General features: G+C 39.3%; 1 protein-coding gene across 1 annotated transcript in view; it reads right to left on the reverse strand.

Annotated features, from left to right (window-relative positions):
- Positions 1–21,577, reverse strand: part of TM7SF3 (transmembrane 7 superfamily member 3) — a 36,621-nt gene extending 15,044 nt beyond the window's left edge. Inside the window, exons 1-6 of the mRNA XM_030322023.2 lie at positions 21,337–21,577; positions 11,903–12,057; positions 8,247–8,397; positions 5,668–5,788; positions 4,736–4,907; positions 129–306 (exon numbers count right to left, since the gene is read on the reverse strand). Coding sequence (XP_030177883.1) covers positions 129–306; positions 4,736–4,907; positions 5,668–5,788; positions 8,247–8,397; positions 11,903–12,057; positions 21,337–21,427 — 868 coding nt within the window. The 5' untranslated portion in view covers positions 21,428–21,577. The remainder of the gene's footprint in view (positions 1–128; positions 307–4,735; positions 4,908–5,667; positions 5,789–8,246; positions 8,398–11,902; positions 12,058–21,336) is intronic.
- Between the last annotated feature and the right edge of the window lie 2,181 nt (positions 21,578–23,758).

The following is a 23,758-nucleotide window of genomic DNA, read 5'->3' on the forward strand; positions in this document are numbered from 1 at the left end:
GGCTCAAAAGGCATCTACTGAATGAAGACTAGACAAAAGCACTTTTCAATATTCTTATGTTCTGTATTGGTTGACATAAACCTGCAAAGTCGAAGAAGAAATTTCAAAGTTTAAATCCATATACTCACCAAGGGAAGAACAATTACCCTCCACGGCCGCAAAGCTGCAAGCATATGTATGAGCAGGAACATAAGCAGCAGATGTATTTAGAAATGGATCCCGAACAACAATGTTATAAATGACACCTTGTCCTCGGAGGGAGGAGAAGGAAACAGTTGTCTTATCATTAGCTGTGAGGGTAACCACCTGAAGCCAAAAATAATCTGTGATTAGTGTTCAGATTTTTTTAAAAAGCTGTTCTATTATAATCCCACCTACATGTGATATTAAATTGTAATATTAAGTTATAATTCTTGTTTAAAATACATACCGACCCATTTAGCTCTGTCAAAAGATTGTCCTACACAGTTTATATACATGCTACTATAAGGAAGTTCTTACACAAAATGCTTCTAAAGTTTTTGTATAGCATCAAATGTCAACGATGTAAGTAAAAGTGTAAACACTAGGACAAAATTGAAAATTTTTTTCTCATATGCTAGATTATAAACACAAGGGCAAGAGCCAGATTTATTCTGCTCACTAGTCCTTCTTCTCTTCATACTCAGCACAATGCTTGACACAGAGTTAGTGTTCAACAAATGTTAGCTATTGCTACTAGCTATAGAACTGCCATAGACAAGTGTTTACTAACATCTCACAGGACCCATTTATTTTTGTCTAACAGACTCTGCAGTAAGAAAACATTCCACATAGTTGTATTATGCAGTAGTCTTTCACTTCAAAAACTCCCTTTTAAAGCTTGTTAATTTTTAGATAGGTAACAGAAGATATGTGTTTTTAGATATATGTAACAGAAGAAACAAAGGTCCTACATGGCCAGAATACACAAATATGTTCCTGCTAATAAAAGTTAAAACATTTAATATTAGAGTTTCAGGAATAATTACAAGCCTCTTAGAAAACTTCTGTTTAAAAATATTGCTTAGCCTTCAAAAATATGTTTCTGGCAAAGGACTGGTCAAGTTCAACAAAATGTTAACATTACCTCCTACCCCCAAATTTTTTATTATGAATAATTCAACCTTATAGAAATGTTGAAAGAATAAAATGAATGAACTATATATACCACCACTTATATTTAACAATTGTTAATGTTTTGTATTTTTTTTATTCCTCTCTCCTTCTTCCTCTTTTTCCTGCTGAACCATTTTACAGTAAGTTACAGATACAACATTTCACTCCTAAATGCTTCAATGTGCACACTCTAAAACAGTGTTTCTCAAACCTAATGTGCCTGTAAATCACTGGTAGAACTTGTTATAATTCAGATTCTGATTCTGTTGGTCAGAGGAGGCACCCGAGAGAGGGTCCACTTTTTTAGCACTCTTCAGGTGATGTCAATGCTACCCATTCATCTACACTCTGAGTAGCAAGGCACTAAGTGCGAGGGTATTCTATAAATCCCTAATGCCTTTGCTCACCTAAGAAAATCAATAATCTCTTATAATTTAATACACAGTCCATATTCAGATTTTCCCGTATGTCTTTTAAAGCTGTTCCCCACCGCTTAACCAAAATCCAACCATTTTATGCATGGTGTTTATCTCCAATCTAGGATCATCCTTCCCATCACTCCCTCCCACCCATCCAATGACCTTTAAGGAGATCTAAGAACAGTTGTCTTATAGGGGCATCTGACTGGCTCAGTTGGTAAAGCATGAGACTCCTTTTTTTGTTTTTGTTTTTTTAAGTTTATTTAACCATTTTGAAACAGAGAGAGAGAGTCAGAGAGAGAAGGAGAGAGAGAATCCCAAGCAGGCTCTATGTTGTCAGCGCAGAGCCCAATACAGAGCTCGAACTCACGAACTGTGAGATCATGACCTAAGCAGAAACCAAGAGTTGGATGCTCAATGGACTGAGCTGCCCAGGTGCCCCAGCATGCGACTCTTGACCTCAGTATTGTAAATTCAAGTCCTACATTGGGTGTAGAGATTACTTAAAAATAAAATCTAAAAAAAAACAAAAAACAAAACAAACGAAACAAGAGCAGTTGTCTTACTGAACATTCCACAATCTGGATTTGTCAGATTGTGCTCAAGGTATCCGACTTATTCTTTTATCCCATGTATTTTCTGCAAACAGGTATTACAATGGACTGAATTCAGTTAAACATATTTTGCTAGAATACTTTATAGATGATGGTGATGATGTCAGATTGTGCCGTATGAGCATATAACGCAAGCCAACCTGCCATCAGTGAATCCAACTGACCACATGGATAAGATGGAGACCCTCAGATCATTCCATTTCAAAAGTACTTTTCCCTTTGGCAATTAGAATTAATCTCAGCATGCTATTTAGGCATCCTGAGAATATCCTGTTCCCCAACAATCTTTCATCTGATGATCCTTGCCTGAATTATTTCACTAGGGTTCAAAGAAAGGTGATTTTCTAATCCTAATACTCCTTCTACATATATTGGCCAGCATTATTCAGTAAAGAGCTTTCTCTCATCAACTAGGATGAATTTCAGTTCCTCTTTTACAAAAGGCAGTGTAAATTCCTTCCCTGTATCAATTTCCAGAGTAATTTGGTAGAAGAATCTTCTCCAATGATAGCAACTGACGAGTTTTCTTTTTCTTTCTTTAAAAAAAAAATATTTTTTTTGATGTTTATTTATTTTTGAAGGAGAGACAGAGCATGAGGAGGGAGGGGCAGAGAGAGAGGGAGACACAGAATTCGAAGCAGGCTCCAGGCTCTGAACTGTCAGCACAGAGCCCGAAGCAAGGCTCGAACCTATAAACCACAAGATCATGACCTGAGCCAAAGTCAGAGGCTTAACCGACTGAGCCACCCAGGTGCCCCTCTTTTTTTTTTTTCTTTCTTAGTATCAGTGTGGTCTTGTTTTTATTCAAAACTTATAAGCAATCATTATTCTTTTTGATGACTGAATTGTCCCAAAGTTGGCCAGTATAAACCTCTTCAAAGTCTCCAGTTTTTCACACATGTCCTCATTAGTCACGGAGGGTTTCCTTCAACTCTGGCATACAATATTCTAACTCTTAAAGTTAAAAAGTAACCTAAAAAGCTCCTCTTACATGAATTCTTGTATTCTTCATGAGAATACAAACAATCTTCAAAATTTTCTATGTAAAAAGGCAACTGGTAAACTTATCCAAAAGACCTTCCAAATTTGTGAATAAGCACAGCGAGTTTTCTTGTATAAGGCTCCTTCTTAGCATGCGACCATGACATCCTAGGTGACATGGCAACAAAATGAGATCTTGCTCTTCAACAGACTGAGGCCCCTGGGCTAATCACGTATGCTCTGTTTCAGTCACTTCTTTCTACCTAATCTGTAACCTATCAGCCCTCTGGGAAGAATCAGAGCAGTCTATAAAAACTCTACCCATTAACCATTAGACTGAAGGATGAACCTATAGGTTACACTGCTTTCAGGTACCTTTTAAGACATAAATCCTGCCCTCCACAAAAATGATCTATAGCATGAATCTCAAATTTTAATATGCATAGGAATCACCTTGGGACCTCAAAACTCAAATTTTGATTCAGTCGGTCCTGGGTGGAGCTGAGGAGTCTGTAATTCTAACAAACTCCCAGGTGATGCCAATGCTGCTGGGGGTCGGTAGCCTACACTTGGTATACCAAGAGTTTACAGGGGTTCAAAAGGGTCAGAGAAAACTTTTGCTCCAAGTTAGAGGCTTTGAGTTTGGGTTTAAATATTAATGACAACGTGTGGGCACCCACGTGGCTCAGTCAGTTAAGGGTCCAACTCACTGGTTTCAGCTCATGTCATGATCTCAGTCTGCGAGGGTTCGAGCCCTGAGTCAGGCTCTGTGCTGACAGCGCGGAGCCTGCTTGGAATTCTCTCTGCCCCTCCTCTACTCATGCTTTCACACTCTCTCAAAATAAATAAATAAACCTTAAAAATATATATATATATATTAATAACAATATGTACATCCTTAAACAGTTTCTCATTGTCTTTTGTCAAAACACTGTAACTTTTACACTTGCCAAAAGTTTTTTAACATTCATTTTTGAGAGACAGAATGTGAGTGGGAGAGGGGCAGAGAGAGATGGAGACACATAATCTAAAGCAGGCTCCAGGCTGTGAGCTGTCAGTACAGAGCCCAACGTGGGTCTCTAACTCACGAACCGTGAGATGATGACCTGAGCCGAAGTCAGAGGCTTAACCGGCTGAGCCACCCAGGCGCCCCAAAATGTAATACACTTTATTTTTTTTTTTTTCAACGTTTATTTATTTTTGGGACAGAGAGAGACAGAGCATGAACGGGGGAGGGGCAGAGAGAGAGGGAGACACAGAATCGGAAACAGGCTCCAGGCTCTGAGCCATCAGCCCAGAGCCCGACGCGGGGCTCGAACTCACGGACCGCGAGATCGTGACCTGGCTGAAGTCGGACGCTTAACCGACTGCGCCACCCAGGCGCCCCTGTAATACACTTTAAAGCACTTCCTCAAAAGCCAACATTACTCTGGGATATCACTAACAAGACAATAATGAAATAAAAGATAATAAAGTGAGAATCCCAGAAAGACCAAGGACACAGTAAAGAAGTAAGCTCCAGGAAGCTTCTCCCCTTCCCAGCTCTTACAAATCTGGCCCACACAAATTAAGAACCAGATTTACCTTGATAGCATTGGCCTTCACCTGAGGCACCTCGGCCATCCTCTGCAGATGCTTCAGCAACCCCTCTTCGGTGAGGTCATTCTCAGGCAGAAAATACTGATAGACATCATACAGCAACCTCCACCTAGAGTCCCGTTCCATCCCAATGTCACATGGCGGAGGATTTGTGCCTCTAAAGTCAACCAACAAAATTGAACATCAATCTCTTGTGGTGCATGTCCCATCTATAAAAGGAACCAAAAGCTCAAATTTCAAACTTCTGCATCGATTCCAATTTTGGCATTGTGAAGAAAAGTAACATACTGAGAGGCAGTATGGCTAAATAACCAGATGCTAATAATGTCAGTCAGGCCTGGAGTGAAATGTAGCTTCGCCACTTGTTAGCTATGTGTATGTGGGCATGTCACTAAATCTAAATAACCCTTAGGGAACCACTCTATAAAATAAAAACACCACCTCTTCTTAATAAGACTGTTAGGATCAAATGGACAAGAAGATACAGCATTCAGCACTATGGATGATGCACAAACAGCATTCAAATGTTACTCAATGTTAGCTATCATTACTATTGAAGTACAAACTAAGGCAGAGTTTTAATTAAAATAATAAAATCTTTACAAAAAGATACGGGTGTTTCATGGCTTCAGAATGCTTTCCATATTCAAAACTCTTTACAGAAACTAAATGTACGTCTAAGCTCACAATAGAGACTCAACACCTGGCTCTTCCTAAGAATGGAAGGGGCCAATGTTAATTGTGACAGCTTGAAGTATTACTTACAATGCTTAAATTACCTCCATTCTGAAAAAAGAAAAAGTGAACAATTCAAGTTTACTAAAGAGAACCATGAATTTTGAGAGTTTACCGAATCTACATAGTAGCTGATCATGTATGTCCTAAAAGCAGTTTTAGGAGACAGGAAATAGACATACCTTGCATAGCCAAGGTTTGCTGGAGCAAATTTAATAGTTGTCTCAAAGAAATTATACTCCAAGTAAATGTTGGGGTCAATATCTAAATCAAACTCCAAATTACAGCCTCCAGGGATAGGATCTGGATGAAAAAAAGTAAGTTACTCAACATAGAATTCTTATATATTCAAATCATACTCAGAAAACCAGAACTCTACTCTTATAAGGACTTCCCATATAGAAGCTAAATAAATATAATAGAGCTTCTGGTTTTACACTACCACATGAACTGAGATTAAAGAAGGAAAAGTTAATTGAGGTTAGCAAGCAATTTCTGTAAAGGGTGTGACTGGGAATGTTTCAGGTTTCACACACCTGGCAGGTTCTGTGGCAACTACTGAACCCTGCCCTCATGGCACGAAAGCAGCCATAGGCAGTAATGTAGGCAAACACGGCCATTTCTAGTAAGACTTTATGTACAAAACATGCAGACGCTGGATTTGGCTCGTGGTCTATGTTTGCCAACCCTGCTCTAGAGTTGAAAAGGTCTGGAAACAGATATTCTTGAGCTGGTATCCAAGAATGGGCTCCAGAGGTCCCAAGAACACCCTGAAATTGTATGCCAAGTGTCGAATGTGTGCATGTCCTAAGGAGAGAGGTTTTCGTTAGATTTTGAGAGTCTACGAACCCACAAAAAGAGCTTAAGAACCCAGGGATAAAGGGGAAAAAACACTGCCAAAGAGAAAAGGAACTCCACGGTAATAAAGAAAGGGGTGTCCACTTTTCACATGCTTCTTTCAACAGGAAGAAAGATGATGTCATCCTCAGTGCTGAAACAGTCTGTGTATATAAAGTAGTAAAAATACAAGACTCACAAGATCACATATCAGAATAGCATTTGGATATTTAATTAAATACAAATTTTGGGTATTCCATTTACATCAATAATGTGGCTAAAACAGCTCTTTTTTTCTCATTAGGAATCCTATTCATGCCCTTAAGCATGACAAAACTTAAACAAGTCACTTGACATGAGCTCAACTCTATACGAAGAACTGTATATGGTGGACTCAAATGGAAAGGTTGAGATAAGACAGATCAAGGTAAACCAAGTTCAAGATCTACAAGATCTCAATTTCACACACTCATCCGATCAATCACTCCCATGGTTGGGTCCTGGTTTCCGTAAACTGATGGAATTCTGGTGGTTGACTTCCCCTGGCCAGTTCTGTAATGGAGAAACTGAACGTGTGCCTATGTTTCAACATTGCTCTTCTTTCATACTCTCCTTTTCCTGCATTTACAAATCTTTACCACACCCGAGAAAAGGATACGGATTGGAACTGAAGCCATACTGTTCGTGATTTTTCTTTATATGCTGTCCTCGATAAAAAGTCAAAGGCTCTGGTTTTCCTTTTCTAAATAAATTACCCTTTGCTACATATAACACAAGGAGTGGTCGAAATTTCCTCACCTCACCTTCACTTCTCAAGCACTGTAATCTAGTTTTCATCCCCATTGTGCCACTAAAATGAGTGTCATTAAAGGCCACTGCTGACTCTTCACTGCACTATCATATGGACACTTTCAGTCACTTCCTTGACTCCTCTTTAGTCTTATGCTTATTCCTCAGCAGTTAGCATCCCCCGAAACAGTGCCCGACATGTGGTAGGCACCTTGAAAGTATCTGCTATTATGTTTTCCAGATAAGTCTCTAAGTACATGCCTAGATAATCTTACTCACTTCTCTGGCTTTTACTAAGAACCTTTTAGTTGGACATCTCACCTCAGCGCTCCACTCCATACCCTTAAACTCCCTACTATGCCCTTCCATCCAGATGTCCTGTAAGCATCTCAGATTCACAGTGTCCCTAACTGTAGTCACAACTACCCCATCCTTATCACCTAAACCAATCCAGCATCACAACTCTATCTCAACCCTACCTATTTTGCATCACTATCTCCCAGCTAGCCAAATGGGAAGCCTATGTTCCTCCTTTTCATAATACATAACCACTGGTCATTGTGTCTTATCAGTGCTACTTTCCAAACACCTTCTCACTTTGAGCGCTTAAAGGTATGCTGAGTCTTGACTCTGCTATGCCCTCTCCAAATACTCCCCACACTGCTTCTAGAGTTAATTTTCTGATAGCTGAAATACAGATCATTCCTCTGCTTAAAAGCGCAATGCTCCTTCAGAATAGAATGTAAACCTTAAATTGTACACAAAGCCCTTCACACTCTGGCTCCAGCCACACCCAATATTCTGCCATTCTCTAAATACTCTCCATTCTTCTCCCATGCCTTCCTCTGCCTGGAATAATCAGGTAAAGTGTTAAGGACTGTACCCTGCCTTTTCTGTTAATGCTTTTTCAAGGGCTCCTTAAATTTTTTTTTTTTTTAATTAATGACTGCATTCTCCTATGCCCCTACCTGGGCTTTCAATCATCATGCTCTGATTCCTTTGCTGTTAAAATCTTTGATCCAATATACTGTACTTGCAATAAACACTTTTAAAAGGATTATAGTTTCCCCAGAATTTTCATGAAAAAGTTCCACAATCTGGAGAGTAAATAGAAAGTCGAAAACAGGAAGGTTACCTCTTTCTGAATAGGAGAGTGGAATGGCCATGTTTTGGACAGGCTCAGCATCTAAAGTCTGCAAATACAAAGTGCACATACTCTGCTCTGGTCTAAGAATGAAAACCAGTCCTTTGTCAGTGCCTGTCCCTGAGGTATTGGGAAGGAGAGTCTGCAATAAGGTAAAAAAGAATCATCATGAATAAGGAGTTGAGCGAAATATTTAAAATTTTTTTTTTTCAACGTTTTTTTATTTATTTTTGGGACAGAGAGAGACAGAGCATGAACGGGGGAGGGGCAGAGAGAGACGGAGACACAGAATCGGAAACAGGCTCCAGGCTCTGAGCCATCAGCCCAGAGCCTGACGCGGGGCTCGAACTCACGGACCGCGAGATCGTGACCTGGCTGCAGTCGGACGCTTAACCGACTGCGCCACCCAGGCGCCCCGAGCGAAATATTTAAATTCCAGACTTGATCTAGTATGCATGTCCTATTTCAAACTTTCTCAAAACAAGAACAAACACAGACCTTCCTTATATAATTAAAGAATTCTTTTCATGTCTATATATGGGTGCACACACGTACACATGGAAGAACTATTGAAGTATATGACCTTTGATAGGAATAGCAGATGCACAGTGAAATTCTCAAGTTTTTCAATTCCCCAAATTAAGATTTCCTATGTGAAGTACTAAGACTACTGTCAAAAGAAAAAACAATTCAGTAGAGAGTTTGGTGTCCTTTATTCAAGGAAAAACAACCCACAGACTGGGGGAGAACAGTGCCTTACAAGCAGTGGAGCACTGTTCCTGAGGCACTGGGGGCAAAAGTGAGTTTTATAGCTCACTTTGGCTAGGACGTCAGGGATTTCCTTATAAAGGCTAGCAGGTCCTATTTCCTAAAGCTAGCTAGCTAAAGCAGAGTTGTAGCACTGTGACTAGCATGCTAGGTTTATCTGACAGGAGAGGTGCAAGTTGACTCAGGTTTAGATTTGTGATATGAACCGGGCCAGTGAGCCAGCCTCCATCTCGTAGGCCCAATATACAAATTAACTATCACTACAAAGACAAAAAGATGAGCACTGTCCCTAAACTGGAAAGTTTTTTAAATAAAATGAGCTATAATTGATATATTATAAACTACACATAAAGAATACTATAGGGGCACCTGGGTGGCTCAGTTGGTTAAGCATCCGACTTTGGATCAGGTCATGATCTCAGGTCATGATTTCGGGAGTTCAAGTCCTGCTTCAGTCTCTGTGCTAATAGGGCGGAGCCTGTCTGGGATTCTCCATCTATCTCTCTCTGCCCCTCATCTACTCACGCTGTCTCTCTCTCAAAATAAATAAGCCTAAATAAGTAAATAAAATGCTATGTAAGTACTGATATACATAGACACTTGTGGAACCATCATCACAATCAGGATTATCCTCCTTATCCTTCCACTCAACCATTCCCTAACTCCATCCCTTCACCCCAACAATCTGGAAAGCTTTTTGAACAACAAAATACTAAGTTAAGAGGTAGCAGATTCAGAGCGTTTTCTTAAAGCTAAGAAGAAGCGAGGAAAAAGCGTCAGATGGGTTTCAACTTGACAAGCCTAAGGGAAAATGACTCAAATACTAATTGAGGAACTGCAGAGTCAACAGTTTCAAAGAACCACCTGCTCTGATGACCTAAAACAACCCAAAGTGCCACACTTCCTCCGGAAGGGTATTGGAAAGAGACACTATTCTCTTCACACGGACCACTCATCTTTAGAGCTATGTGCAATTCTGGTCATCAGTTTCTCAGGAGTATAAATAGAGTGACAACTATGGCCCATCCAAGAAAGGAAGATGATTATAATTCAGGATAACTAAAATCTGCTCTACATAAAAACGGAGGCCCAACGTGCTGTTCATTCAGGCCACTTCAGTCACATAGTTATGTGGACATTCCTTTGTCCAAGCTGTTTCCTCAAACGTAAAACCATGCATTAAGACTACTTTGTTGAGCTGTTGTGAGAATTAATTACATGGAAACCAAACACAGGGGTTCCTAACTAGGAGCCGCAGAGACCCAATGAATTTCCAGAGGTGCCCATGAAATTATACAAATGTATCCATGTTTTGCTGGGTAGAGGGTCCAGAGATTTCAGTGGATTCAAAGTCCATGGCCCCAGAAGGGCTTAAGAATCATCGACTTAGCCCGGAGTAAAGCATGCAAAAAAAAGTAAATCCCTTTTTTCTCAATCCTTTCTCTTCTTTCAAATGTTGTCTTTGCTCTGATGTTATTAAAGAAATCATCTGTGTAGCATTTTACTATGTCTCCTATGAAAGGGCCTGAATAGGAAGTTTCCTTTGGATTTTAGTGCCAGAAAAAAAAAACTTGGTTTCCCTGAGGAACTGGCGTGATTTTTCCTTCTAAGAAAGTTAAAACATTTAACAAGCTTTGATCTCTGCTCTGGCAAAATCTGAGTGGGGGTCATAAACACCATTAACTCTTGCAATTTATATAATTTATTCCTTCTTCTCCTTGATCAAACTCTTTCATTTCTAGCCTATTAAACTACCAAATGCACTATCTCAAAACCTTTATGGCAGGGAAAAGAATGCAAGTATACCAAATATTTAGTATGAAAGGTAGTATGACCAATGCCTACAGAATATATATGAATTGGACTAAGACCACTTAGTTTAGCAAATTTCAGAATATTAAAAGATAGGCTTATAACAATAGATAGGCTGAGGACGAATAAAAAGCAGCATGACTTCATACATGCTGAAATGCATTTATTAGTGGAAGGGGATCATATAGGCTGAATAAAAATAGATTTATAAAAGGTTAATGTAAATGGCAGTTCCTTAATGAGTTAAGCTAATCTAGGGCATCTGAAACACTTCCCAAAGGTGAGGCTGAGGTTAAAGGGTTTAGTAATGATCTCTGAAATAGTCTTAAATGCTCCTGGAAGCACAGCACTAGGCTAGATGACCTGGGTGTTGGGCTTCTTTTGTTTCTGTGAGATTCCAAAGAATAAAGTTGAACCTACAAGTGTCTTAGTAATCTTAGTAAACACTAAATGGCTGCACAATGACGGAAACCCATTAAAATGTATTCAGAGGTAAAAATCATCAAGGACCCAAGAGAGTAAGAAAAGGTGAGAAATCACATGCAGATAGGAGACATCTGGCAGAGCCCACCCTTCCCCCCAAATTCAGCACTCTCCCACCCCCTCTTTAAGTCAGAGGTCACCACACTCAAGAAAGGCCCAAGATGGGGCGCCTAGGTGGCTCAGTCGGTTAAGCCTCTGAATTCAGTTCAGGTCATGCTCCCACAGTTCATGAGTTCAAGCCCCGCATCAGGCTCTGTGCTAGACAGCTCAGAGCCTGGAGCCTGCTTTGGATTCTGTGTCCCTCTCTCCCTCTCTGCCTCTCCCCCTCTTGTACTCTGTCTCTATCTCTCAAAGATAAATAAACATTAAAAAAAATAATAAAAAAAAAAAAAAAAAAAGAAAGGCCCAAGACACACAGACACATGCCTCTTAGCCAGTCTAAATCACTAAGTTGACTGGATCCAGTCTTGATTTTTTTCTTTTAAGGGCATAAAGTTAAACATAAAGAGGAATCCAATTCTCATGTTTATACTAAATACAAGACCCTCAAATATGGTGTTTAAGAAATAACTCTCTGTACTTACCTTAGAAAAAGAAATTGTTGTATTCTGATACTGTGAGTGTATTTGGAAAATAAGAAAAGACACATTGCTGGAAATATGACGCAAAATGGCATCCTCTGGAAAGGGCCTGTTGAGCTCGAAGTATCTAAACTTCCCTACAGAAAATTCAAGAAGACCTACAATGGGAGAAACATTTCATTGTAACATCTGAACCTGTAATATCAATTTGTAGAAATCACATACGTAAACATACATGCATTGCTTATTTTAATTCTCAAAACACCTGGGGAGATAAATAATATTACTACTCCTATTTTACTGATGAGGACAAATTGGCTTAAAGAGGGGAAGCAGCTAGTAAATGGTGGAACTGAGAAAATGGAAGAGGTGTTTCAAAAGATGTGAGCAATACTTAGAGTGCTGAGGATGCCTGAGGATGTTCAAGAATGCCCAAGGTGTCCAGCTCCTCGAACCCAGAAAAATCTCCCACTGCAGCAGCGATGATAATTATTCAAAATAGAGCCCTGGGGGGCACCTGGCTGGCTCAGTCAGTAGAGCATGAGACTTCTGATTGTCCTGATCAAGCCTTTTGTGGTACAGAGTTTACTTTTAAAAAAAATTCAAAAAACTAAAAAATTAAAAAACAAGGGCCCCCGGATTTAAGGTTTAACCTTGAGGAGGTACTAACAACTATGAATACACTGAGGTTAAAAACAGAACTTGGAATGCCTGGGTGGCTCAGTCAGTCGGCCAAGCGTCCGACTCCTGATTTCAACTCAGATCATGATCCCAGGGTCCTAGGATTGAGCCCTGTGTTGGGCTCTGTGCTGAGCAGGGACCCTGCTTGTGACTCTCCCTCACTCTCCCTCTGTCCTTCCCCCCCCCCTTGTGCTCTCTCTCTCTCAAAAAAATAAACTATAAAAATAAAGTAGAAAGAAAGATTTAAATTTAATAAAGATGAAACAGAGTTGGTGAGATAGATTATAGGTCACTAGCATTCCATAGTGGAACGGTTTTATTTTAAAAGGAAATTAAAGTCAGTGGGTGGCAAAGGAGAATACCCCAGACATTAAATAACTTCAAACCCATTCTTATGTACCATTTCCCAAACGGGCTAATTTTCAACATTTTTTTTTTTTAATACAAGTACTACTTCTGGATGATTAAAAAAAAAGACTATCAACAATGGCTAACCAAAAAAGCTGAACAGAACATACAAAGAATCCTACGATGAGATCAAAGGTTACTCTCCATAAATTCCCCAAATTCCACTGATCCCATTATATTACCTTCATAACTTTTTATAAGTGATAGAAAAAAAGCTATTTGTAGTTATGATTTAATTTCTAAAACTCCAGAGAAAATTTTAATACTGGTAACAATGACAAATGAAGATGGTATATTTCCTTCTATTTATGTTACTGGAAACACATTTTACATTTTATGTAGAACAAAACTCCAGCCAGAATACAGGTAAAAATATCAGGACGTATTTAACAAAATCTGGGTAGGAAAGTCTAGAAAATGTGAGAGAGTTTTTTGTTTTCCTTTTTATAAAAGGAAACAAGAAAAAATTTTTTACATTTTCCAGGCCTTCCCATCATCATGATTATTTTATCAGGAAACCAAATTATCCATAAAATTAAGCGGATCTCAGTAAGTGGCCCTAAAAACATTGCATGTAATGTATTTTGGTCCCATCTATCCTGTCTTCCAAGTCTTAAAAATGTCCACAAATTCTAGCCTGTCAAACTAAAAACAGTATGTTTGTTTTCCCAGGAATTAATTGGATTTCCATCATTTAACTATCTGTCCAAAGCACTCAATTCATTTTTCACTTTGCATTTCTTTTAACTCCAGTGTGGTTAACAAAACAGTGTCATATTAGCGTCAGGTGTAGCACTCAGTTCATTTACCATCCTGCCTCTTCTAGTAATATTTCCACTCTTTGTATTTGTTTGTTTTGTTTTAGTTTTTCCCTTTTCTTCCCCATTTTCTCTATTTGACAAATATTTATGAAGTACTTATGGACTACTTGCTCACCTACTGGGTACTGTGACCAAAACTGGTACAAGTAAATTTGTAAAGGTTACCCAAGATTTCTGTAATTGTCACTAAATTTGCCCCTAAGTATATCTTAGAAATGGTTTTGATAATCTGTGTCTATCTCCCCTTACACAGGCCTTGAATCAAGACTCTATGCAGAACCTTTAGAAACCCTGGAAGAGATTAAAGATACCACCTAGTGAAGTCCTGTGTCAAGCTTTTCTTAGCCTTCCCTTAACCTATCACACAGGGGTGAAAATAAATCACAACTCAGAAAGACTTGGAAAACCAAAGTTTTCAGTGCTTTAAAAGGCAGTAAGGAAAGACAGGACCACAGAAATTGAAATACATAATTAAACAGCTGGTAACTTAAAGTAAATAGGGGTATTGAAAGTAGGTATCCCTGTGAGTATATGAATACATATTAAGTGATTTTTCGTTTCTTCACACATATCACTGTTTATCAAATTTCTGTAGTGACAGTGAGAGGTTCTTATCAGAAAGAAACTGCACAATTTGAAAAACTTCCATTTTTTTTTTTTAAATTTCCATTCTTGATGGCACTCAAAACACAGGTTCTACCTCAACACTTCATCTCAAATTTATAAAACAGGAACACACCCCAGACAAAATGATGACACTCTCAACACTCTTGTCACTCATTTTGTTTTTCCTGTAAATTGGTAATATTTGTCCAGACAATATATAACCCTTATTATAGAAAGGTAAGAAATGTAGAGAAAATCAATACCTCCATCCAAGTATACTGTGCAGAAATAATCACTATTAACACACTGATATACATCTTTTAGGACTTAGGCAGATATCATGTAATATTTCTATCTACATAGATGGAAGAAGAAATATAAATATGTCTGATACGGCCCATTTAATAGGACATACTTATCTCTGAACATCAATACAAATAATTCTAGCTTTACCATTTTATTTTTATTTTTAATTTACATCCAAATTAGCTAGCATATGGTGCAACAATGATTCCAGGAGATTCCTTAGTGCCCCTTCCCATTTAGCCTATTCCCCCTCCCACAACCCCTCCAGTAACCCTCTGTTGTTCTATTTTTGAGTCTCTTCTGTTTTGTCCCCCTCCCTGTTTTTATATTATTTTTGTTTCCCTTTCCTTATGTTCATCTGTTTTGTTTCTTCAAGTCCTCATATAAGTGAAGTCATATGATACTTTTCTCTGACTAATGTCACTTAGCATAATCCCCTCTAATTCCATCCACGTAGTTGCAAATGACAAGATTTCATTCTTTTTGATTGCCGAATAATACTCCATAGTATATATATACCACACCTTCTTTATCCATTCATCCATTGATGGACATTCGGGCTCTTTCCATACTTGGGCTATTGTGGATAGTTCTGCTATAAACACTGGGGTGCATGTGTTTCTTTGAAACAGCACACCTGTATCCCTTGGATAAATGCCTAGGAGTGCAATTGCTGGGTCATAAGATAGTTCTATTTTTAGTTTTTTGAGAAACCTCCATACTGTTTTCCAGAGTGGCTGTACCAGCAGGCATTCCCACTAGCTTTACCATTTTAAAAGTTATATAATATTCCATTCTGTATGTAATCATTAATTATTCAACAAATCCCCTACTGATGAACATATAGGCTGTTACCATTCCAGCATAAATAGAAAATAATAGTTGTTTTTGTGAAAGAGTCTTCTAGAAAGCATATACACATATCAGGCAGTAAAACCTATTTGAGGTTTTTGCTGTGACAGTGTTAACAGATCACCTTTGATCTTAAATGGTTAAATTACCTAAGAAGTCTTGTTCTCATTAAGAAAATCAGAAATGAAAACAAACAGCCCATGTGAAAATATATAATGATCAGGACCATAACATTAAGTTACAGTCTCTGCTTCTGACTTCAATAAAAACACCTGGTTACAACTTTCATCTATTACATCCTGGATTTCCAAAAGTTGTGAAAAGATGACATCTCACTCACCCTCTTTCCCTAATCAAATACCGGTAGCAAGAACTAGGCAGATGCCAGATAACAAAGGAGACACTGCATTCATAATTTAAATAACTGATCACTTGACAAAATAAGTAGGGGTATTAAAAGGAGGTGCCTCTGGGGGTGTATTGTAAATAATTTTTTCTTTGCACACTTTCAAATTTTCTATAGCACTCCTAAGGTGTCCTTATTAGAAGGAAATTCTCATACAGTGGTTATCCACCCTGGCTGTGTTTTACAATCATCTGGAGGTGCTTTTTAAAAACTATTGCTGGGGCGCCTGGGTGGCTCAGTCGGTTAAGCATCCGACTTCAGCTCAGGTCACGATCTCGCAGTCCGTGGGTTCGAGCCCCGCGTTGGGCTCTGTGCTGACAGCTCAGAGCCTGGAGCCTGCTTCCGATTCTGTGTCTCCCTCTCTCTCTGACCCTCCCCCGTTCATCTTCTGTCTCTCTCTGTCTCAAAAATAAATAAACGTTAAAAAAAAAAAAATTTTTTTTTTAAAACTATTGCTGCCTAAGCCCCTATCCAGACCAGTTAAATAAAAATCCAAGGGGTTAGCGTCCAAGTGTCAGTTAAAAAACATTTATTGAAATAATATACATACAGGGGCACCTGGGCTGCTCAGTTGGTTAAGTGTCTGACTCTTGATACTGGCTCAGGTCATGATCTCAGGGTTCAGTTCATGGGTTCAAGCCCCATGTCAGGCTCTGTACTGACAGTTCAGATCCTGCTCAGGATTCTCTCTCCCTCTCTCTCTGCCCCTCCCCTGCATGCGTGTGTGCGTTCTCTCTCGCTCAAAATAATAAACATTAAAAAAAAAAAAAGAAAGAAAAGAAATAACATACATAAAGAGAAGTGCACATAGTTTACACTGCCAGGTGAAGAAACAGCATTCTACCATCTTAGAGGTCTTGTGGCCCGTTTCTATCACTAAGCCTTCCCTCCGGCCCAGAGGTACTGTGATCCTAACTTCAAACAAATTGATGGGCTTTGTCTGTTTCTGAAATTAAGTGGAATCATACAGGATGAATTCTTTTCTTTCTAGCTTTTTAAAAATCAATACCATCTGTGAAATTCATCTAAGCTACAAGTAACCACGATTTATTCATTCTCATTGTTATATACTTCTTAAAAGGAATACACCACAATTTACTTATCTATTTTTCTGTAATCAACATTTGGATTATTTCTAGTTTGGAGTTATGAATTATAAAATGAACTCCAAACATTTTTTTGTACGTCTTTTGGTACACATATGTACGCATTTCTATTGGGTAGAACATAAGAGTAGAATCATCAGGTAATAGGGTATACTTATTCTCTGCTTTAGTAGATACTACCAAAGAGTTACACCACATGGTTTTGCCAATTCACACTCCATCAACCTGTGGAAGAGTATTCTGGCTGCCCAATAGTCTCACCAACACTTGGTATCATCTGTATCTCTTCCGGGTGCACAGTGGTATATCACTGTGATTTCAATTTGCATTTTCCTACTAAAGAGGTTAAGAACATTTTGGTTTGCTTATTGGCCATTATTAGATATTCTCTTTGTAAAACGGTCTGTGTTCAAGACTTTCGTCTGTTTTATTTATGTAAAACAATTTTTTTAATGTTTTATTTATTTTTGAGAGAGAGAGAGAGTGCATACAGAGGAGGGCAGAGAAAGAGAGACACAGAATCCAAACCAGGGTCCAGGCTCCGAGCTGTCAGCACAGAGCCCAACGTGGGGCTTGAACCCACAAACCGTGAGATCATGACCTGAGCTGAAGTTGGAGGCTCAACCGACTGAGCCACACAGGCACCCCAAGACTTTTGTCCATTTTAAAAATCAGACTGTCCCGACTGAATTTTAGTTCTTTATACATCACGGGTAAATCTCCCATTCTTGTAAGTTGCTACCTTTACATTAACAGGAGATTTAATTTTAATGTAGTCCAATTTCTTGGGGTTTTCTCTTATGCTTAGTCCTTTTTGTGTCATTCTAACCCAATCTTTGCCAACATATTCTAAGACTGTAAAGCTATATTCCCCATGTTAACTTCTACACCTGTTTTACCTTTGATATTTATGTCTAAAATCAATCTAAAATTTAAAAAATAAGTCTAAAATTGATTTTTATATGTGGTATAAGGCAGGGAGTTAACAGGTTCATGTTTTCATATGTATACCCAGTTGACACAGCAACCTTTATTGAAAATACCAGCATTTCCCTACTACTCTGTAATCCGACTTTTCACATAAGTCACCACATTTGTTGATTTATTTCTGGACTCTGACTTGTATTCCAGTGGTCTATTTGTTTCTCCTAACACCAATATTACCTTGTTTTCATTTCTGCCCCCAAATTTGTTCTCTTCAAGATTATCTTGACTATTTTTGGCCATTTTTCATTTCCATATAAATTTCAGAAAGCAGTCTGTCAATTTCCACACACAAAAAAAAAATTGCTGGGAATTTGGGATGGCAATGAAGGTATTAAGGAGAAATGATACCTTTATAACACAAAATTTTCTGATTTATGAATCTGAGATATCCCTCTACTTATTTAGCTTCTCAATTTATCTCAAGAATGTTGTATGTTTTTTTTCTGTAGAGATCTTTTCATATTCCATTATAACTATCCCTAAATATCCCATATTTCCTGATGCTACTGGAAATTCATTTTTTCTTTTAAATTTTAATTTCTAGTTGCCTAATCACCAATCTGCCTTTTTAAAAAGTTTTCCAAGTGATTCTAATGTTCATTCAGGTCTGAGGACTCCTAACACAATGTTTGATGAATTAGGAAAAGATAATTTTTTTTTTCCTATTCTTAGTTATCTTTAACCTAACTTCTGTGTGAAAATCCTTTGTGAGTGTTACCTTGGCAATCTAATTGCCATTTCACAATTTTTATAGAAGACTGCATATTCACCAAACCATTTGTGGTTTGACTCTTGGCTATGCAGGGCTTTGTTTTATTTGACATTCTGGTGCTTAGTACAGTACCAGTCACATATTTGGCACACAATAAATGGTATATGATTTATGTCCTCAGGAAAGTAATTTACTTCCTCTGGGCCTCAGTTTCCCCACGGCAAAATGGAGGTCACATACTGCATACATCATTTGGCTGCTGAAAGTATAAAACACATAGGGAAAACAATTTCAAGCTGTCCAATGCTACACAATAAAATATTGTTATTAACTTCCATAAGCTTTCCAGTATTTCAGAAGCTCATCTTATTTAGAAAAAAAAGAAAAGAAAAAGACATCAGACATTCAATTTGGCCCTACCAATAAACTATACATGTCCAGTGTAAGCATCAAAGTGAGAAAGAGACTTCCACGGAGTGACAAAGAAAAATACTGAAAATCAAGACTTTAACAATACAGTCTGGCAGAAAATGCATTTAATTTCTACTCAAAAACAGACATGTATCCAAAATATATCGTGAATAAGTTAACAGGAACTTAATTTCTCCTCTAAGCCATCTGGAAAAGGATTCGCTAGCAACATTTTATGAGGCATAATTAGATCTTATGACTTTGGGAGTGGGAAGGAAAAAGACAGCACATCAAACGATATTACAGACAAATGGCTAACATGGAGACAGAGCACTCAGGCCAAGGCTCTCCTCTCAAAAACAATGGCTCGGCTTTTTCTGCCAAAGATGTTTTCTGCCATCTAACTAACCCACAGTCAGGCACTCTTTTCTATTGTTCATATGCCCCCTCCATTCTTACCCAGGGTAATTCTTCTTTCTAATAATTTCTTTCTAAAAATAGCTGCCTAATCCTAATCTTCTCCTTTCCTTTCCCAATCAGATCCTAACCTCAAACCTTAAAGTTATCCAACTCTATTTTTTTTTTTTTTTTACTAAAATTTACCTCTCTGTGCTTTGACACAAATTCTAGATCTGTGAAAGGTTAGTTGTCATAATTCTCTTCAGATGAACTATTTAAAAAAAAAAAAAACAGTTCAGATACTTAAGTTGGTTGGCATTCAACTGCCCCTCGCCATTTTTCATTTATGTCTTATGAATTTTCATTAGCCCCAGAAGCTGAAAGGACACACAGAAATGTACATACTACCTTTCACACCTTTTAAAAGAGATCATTTTCAACTAAGTATACAAATGGCCTGCTACCTTAAATTTAGCACTACGGAGAACACAAACATAGGTATTAAATACAAAAGTACAGAACTAGAAAAGATGTGGATCACAGCCCTCCTGACTCAGGAGCCTTGATCAACTACAAATTCAATCTCTCAAATTCTCCACCTGTTAAAATGGAGATACCATCTCCATTACCTGCCTCATAAGACTATTCTGAGGAATGAGAATTCACAGAATTAAGGGTAAAGTACCATACTAAATAGAATATTCTTATTGGAGGGCAGCTCTGTTGAAGTGGAAGGGCCATGCAAATTAAAACTTCAGCAAGACACACTTGGGTTCAAATATCACCTGTGCCCCTAGCAATTGTTCACCTGTGTATTAAGCAAAACCCAGGGCCTCAGCTTCATCCTCTGCCAAGCAAGGAGGAGTAATTTACCTCCTGGGGTTGTGAGGATTAAATTACAATGCCATGGAAAGCACCTGGCACATACAGCACGTGGTGAACGCTAGTGCCGTATTATTAACAAGGCTATTTTTTCTGCAAAAATATAACGGCCCTTTTCAGCTCTGGCCTTAAGTCCTCTGCAGCGATTCTACGATTCAGTTTGCACAAGAGCTTTCCAAACATGAGCAGTGAGGAACACAACCACACTATTCAGAAAATACACTGGTTCAAAACTGCAACTGGTCTCTTAAGCTCAAAATAAAAGAATGTGATTAACCTCACGGAAAAGCACATGATTACCATCAGCCTAGCACAATTAGTGCTTTTTTTATGGTTTATATTAACAAACCACGAGCTATTCACCAAGCACATGCCCTACCATCCAAAGTCCCATTCTGGGTTTACTTTTCCTTTCACACTCCGCAGAGCCTAACCAATGTAAAAGCATCCAGATTTTGGAGTGTAAAAACCCTCTGCAGCCTGGAGGAACATCATTCATAGAGCCCTTAGTTCTGCACCAAACCTCGCTGTCCAAGGGCTCAGATATACCACTGGGGAGCAGAGGTGTTTTAATGTGTTAAATTAAACTTACAAACATGGCTTCTCTCAAAGGAAAATAAAAACGTGTCTGAACAGGAGTTACTTACCTCTCCCCATTTGCCCAGCCTAAATTAGGAGGTTGACGGTGAGGCCTCCTTAGCATCGAGTTTCCTTCTGCAGGAAAGGACCCTGATCCATTCCCACCGGGTCTGAACTCATCAACTGCCCTGCTACACGGACAGACCCCGAAGAGGGCTGCGACCTTGCAAGAAATGCAAAACCAACTTTGGGTTGCAGAAGTGAGGCGCCCCTGACCTTACCCTCGCTGGCGTTCCCGACGGCCTCGGCTCCACCGGTCACACCGGGTTTGGACGCCAGCATCGCCAGAACCAGCAGGCGAAGGAGACCCATGGCTGCCCGGGCCAGGCCCCGCAGCCTCACCGGCGCTACCCGGGGGCGCTCGCGCCGAGTTCCATCACTTTCGAGGTGCACACCCCGCACACCTGCCAGCCCCGCAGCGCCTGCGTGCAACGCCAACCGCACGCCTGCACCCGCGGAGAGGTTTCCTGTTCCGGCAAAAACCCCGCAGCCCCATACTGCGCCTCTCCCCGCCCCCCTTACGTCACCGCCGCGGGTACCCTCCACGGCCGGCGGAGACCGAGGGGCGTTTCCAGCCGGCGCGCGCGCCTCCTCCCGGCGCCCGGCGGCGTCGCTGAGCGCCGCTCACCCCGCGAGTCCCGACGTGCCCGCGCGCGAGTGGGGAGTAGAGGAAACCCGGGGAAGTTCTGTGGTGTAACCTGCACATCGCACTTTTGTATCTTTCCCGGTTACGAAAACCGCCGTTAGAGTAAAAAATAACTTTCTGTTGCGGGCTAACGTCTCCGGGCTCCTGTTCCCGTGTTTAACTGCCGTTTGCAAAAAGGGAAAACAGGAAGGAATCCGGTGCTCAAGACGCACAAACAATGGGGTTTCCCTTAGTTGTTCAGGCTGACGTTAGTATGAAAATGCAGGAAGGAATTGAATTTGTGCACGGATTAGTACATTAGTGATGAGCACCACATTTAAAAATAAAAGTTTCATTTTCTCTAATCGAAATATCCTCGAAATAACCCAACTTCCTCTCCCAAATTTTATATATGAGCAATGTTTAAAGTACAGTAGTCCATGTGACAGATGGCTCGTGAGCTGATTGTGGAATTACGTTTATAGACTCAGTTATTTGGGGGAAGATTGCTCTGTTTTCTCTTGCCTGCTCTTCAGATTTTTCATTTAGATATTTTAATGGGCAACTTTCTTGAAAAATACATATTCGATTATTCCACTACTAAATTAAAAACCTATAGCAATCACCATAATCCAAACAGGCACAACATTTTTCCCGTTTTCCCTCTTCCTGGTCCAAATGTTCATAACTTTGGTGGCACTGTCTATCCCTATGGTGTTTGTTCACTGCCCCAAATGCTCTCATTCCTGTAACCCTCAATAGATGAAATCTCAGGATGATAAGAACAATTATAATAAGGGTAGCATTTGAATCAAAGGATGGATTTAATAAACTAATAACTTATTAACTGCACCCTATTGGGGAGGCAGGATTAGAACCCTATCTCACCCTATCAAAATGAAATCCTGAAGTATTAAATAAAACCATAAGGGAGTTAGAAGAAAGAAATGCTTTAAAAAAAAAACAAAAACAAAAACAAAAAAACTTGATCTCAGAATGGAAGGAACCTTTTTTTTTTCCCAAAGAGTTTATTTAAGCAAGAATCTATTTGAATCTGAACGCACCAAACAGGAAGTGGTTAGAAGTATTCAGGGGAGGAAAATTTTTTAAGTTTATTTATTTATTTTGAGAGAGAGAAAGAGCACTCGTGCGCAAAAGTGAGGAGAGGAGCAGAGAGAGAGGGGAGAGGGAGAATCCCAAGCAGGTTCAGCACTCTGAGTGCAAAGCCTGGCTTAACTCACAAACCGTGAGATCTTGACCTGAGCCAAAATCAAGAGTCAGATGCTCAATGGACTGGGTCACCACCCAGGTGCCTCCTCAGGGGAGGAACTTTCTAAACAAAAAAAAAAAAGCAAAGGAGGAAACAATAAAGGAAAAGACTGGTAGATTTGGCTACTTAAAAATTTAAATTGGAGAGGGGGAGGCGCCTGGGTGGCTCAGTTAGTTAGCCTCCGACCTCTTCGGCTCAGGTCATGATTTTGCGGTTTGTGAGTTCAAGCCCTGCCTCTGGGCTCTGTGCAGATGGCTAGAAGCCTGGAGCCTGCTTTGGAGCCTGTGTCTCCCTCTCTCTCTGCTCCTCCCCTGCTCATGCTCTCCCAAAAATAAATAAACATTTAAAAAAAGTTAAATTTAAAAAAAGTTAAAAGTTAAAAAAAGTTAAATTTAAAAAAAGTTAAATAAACAAAAAAAAAAAGTCCCTGGGATGGCTCAGTCAGTTGAGTGTCTGACTCTTGATTTTGGCCCATGTCATGATCTCACTATTGTGAGATGGACCTGTGTCAGGCTCCCTACTGAGCATGGAACCTGCTTGGGATTCTCTCTCTCCCTCTGCCCCTTTCCCACGCGAAAGCATGTGCTCTCTCTCAAAGAAAAAAAAAATGTTTCTCAAAAATCATGTTTTAGAAGACAACTGATTGTGAAGTATTTATGAAAATGCAAGTTACAAAGCAATAAATATATGTAGTATGAGCTTTGTCTTGTTTTCTTTTTATTCATGTTTATATGCACATATCTAAATG

The sequence above is a fragment of the Lynx canadensis genome, chromosome B4 (genome assembly GCF_007474595.2).
Source record: "Lynx canadensis isolate LIC74 chromosome B4, mLynCan4.pri.v2, whole genome shotgun sequence".
NCBI classification, from domain to species: Eukaryota; Metazoa; Chordata; class Mammalia; order Carnivora; family Felidae; genus Lynx; species Lynx canadensis.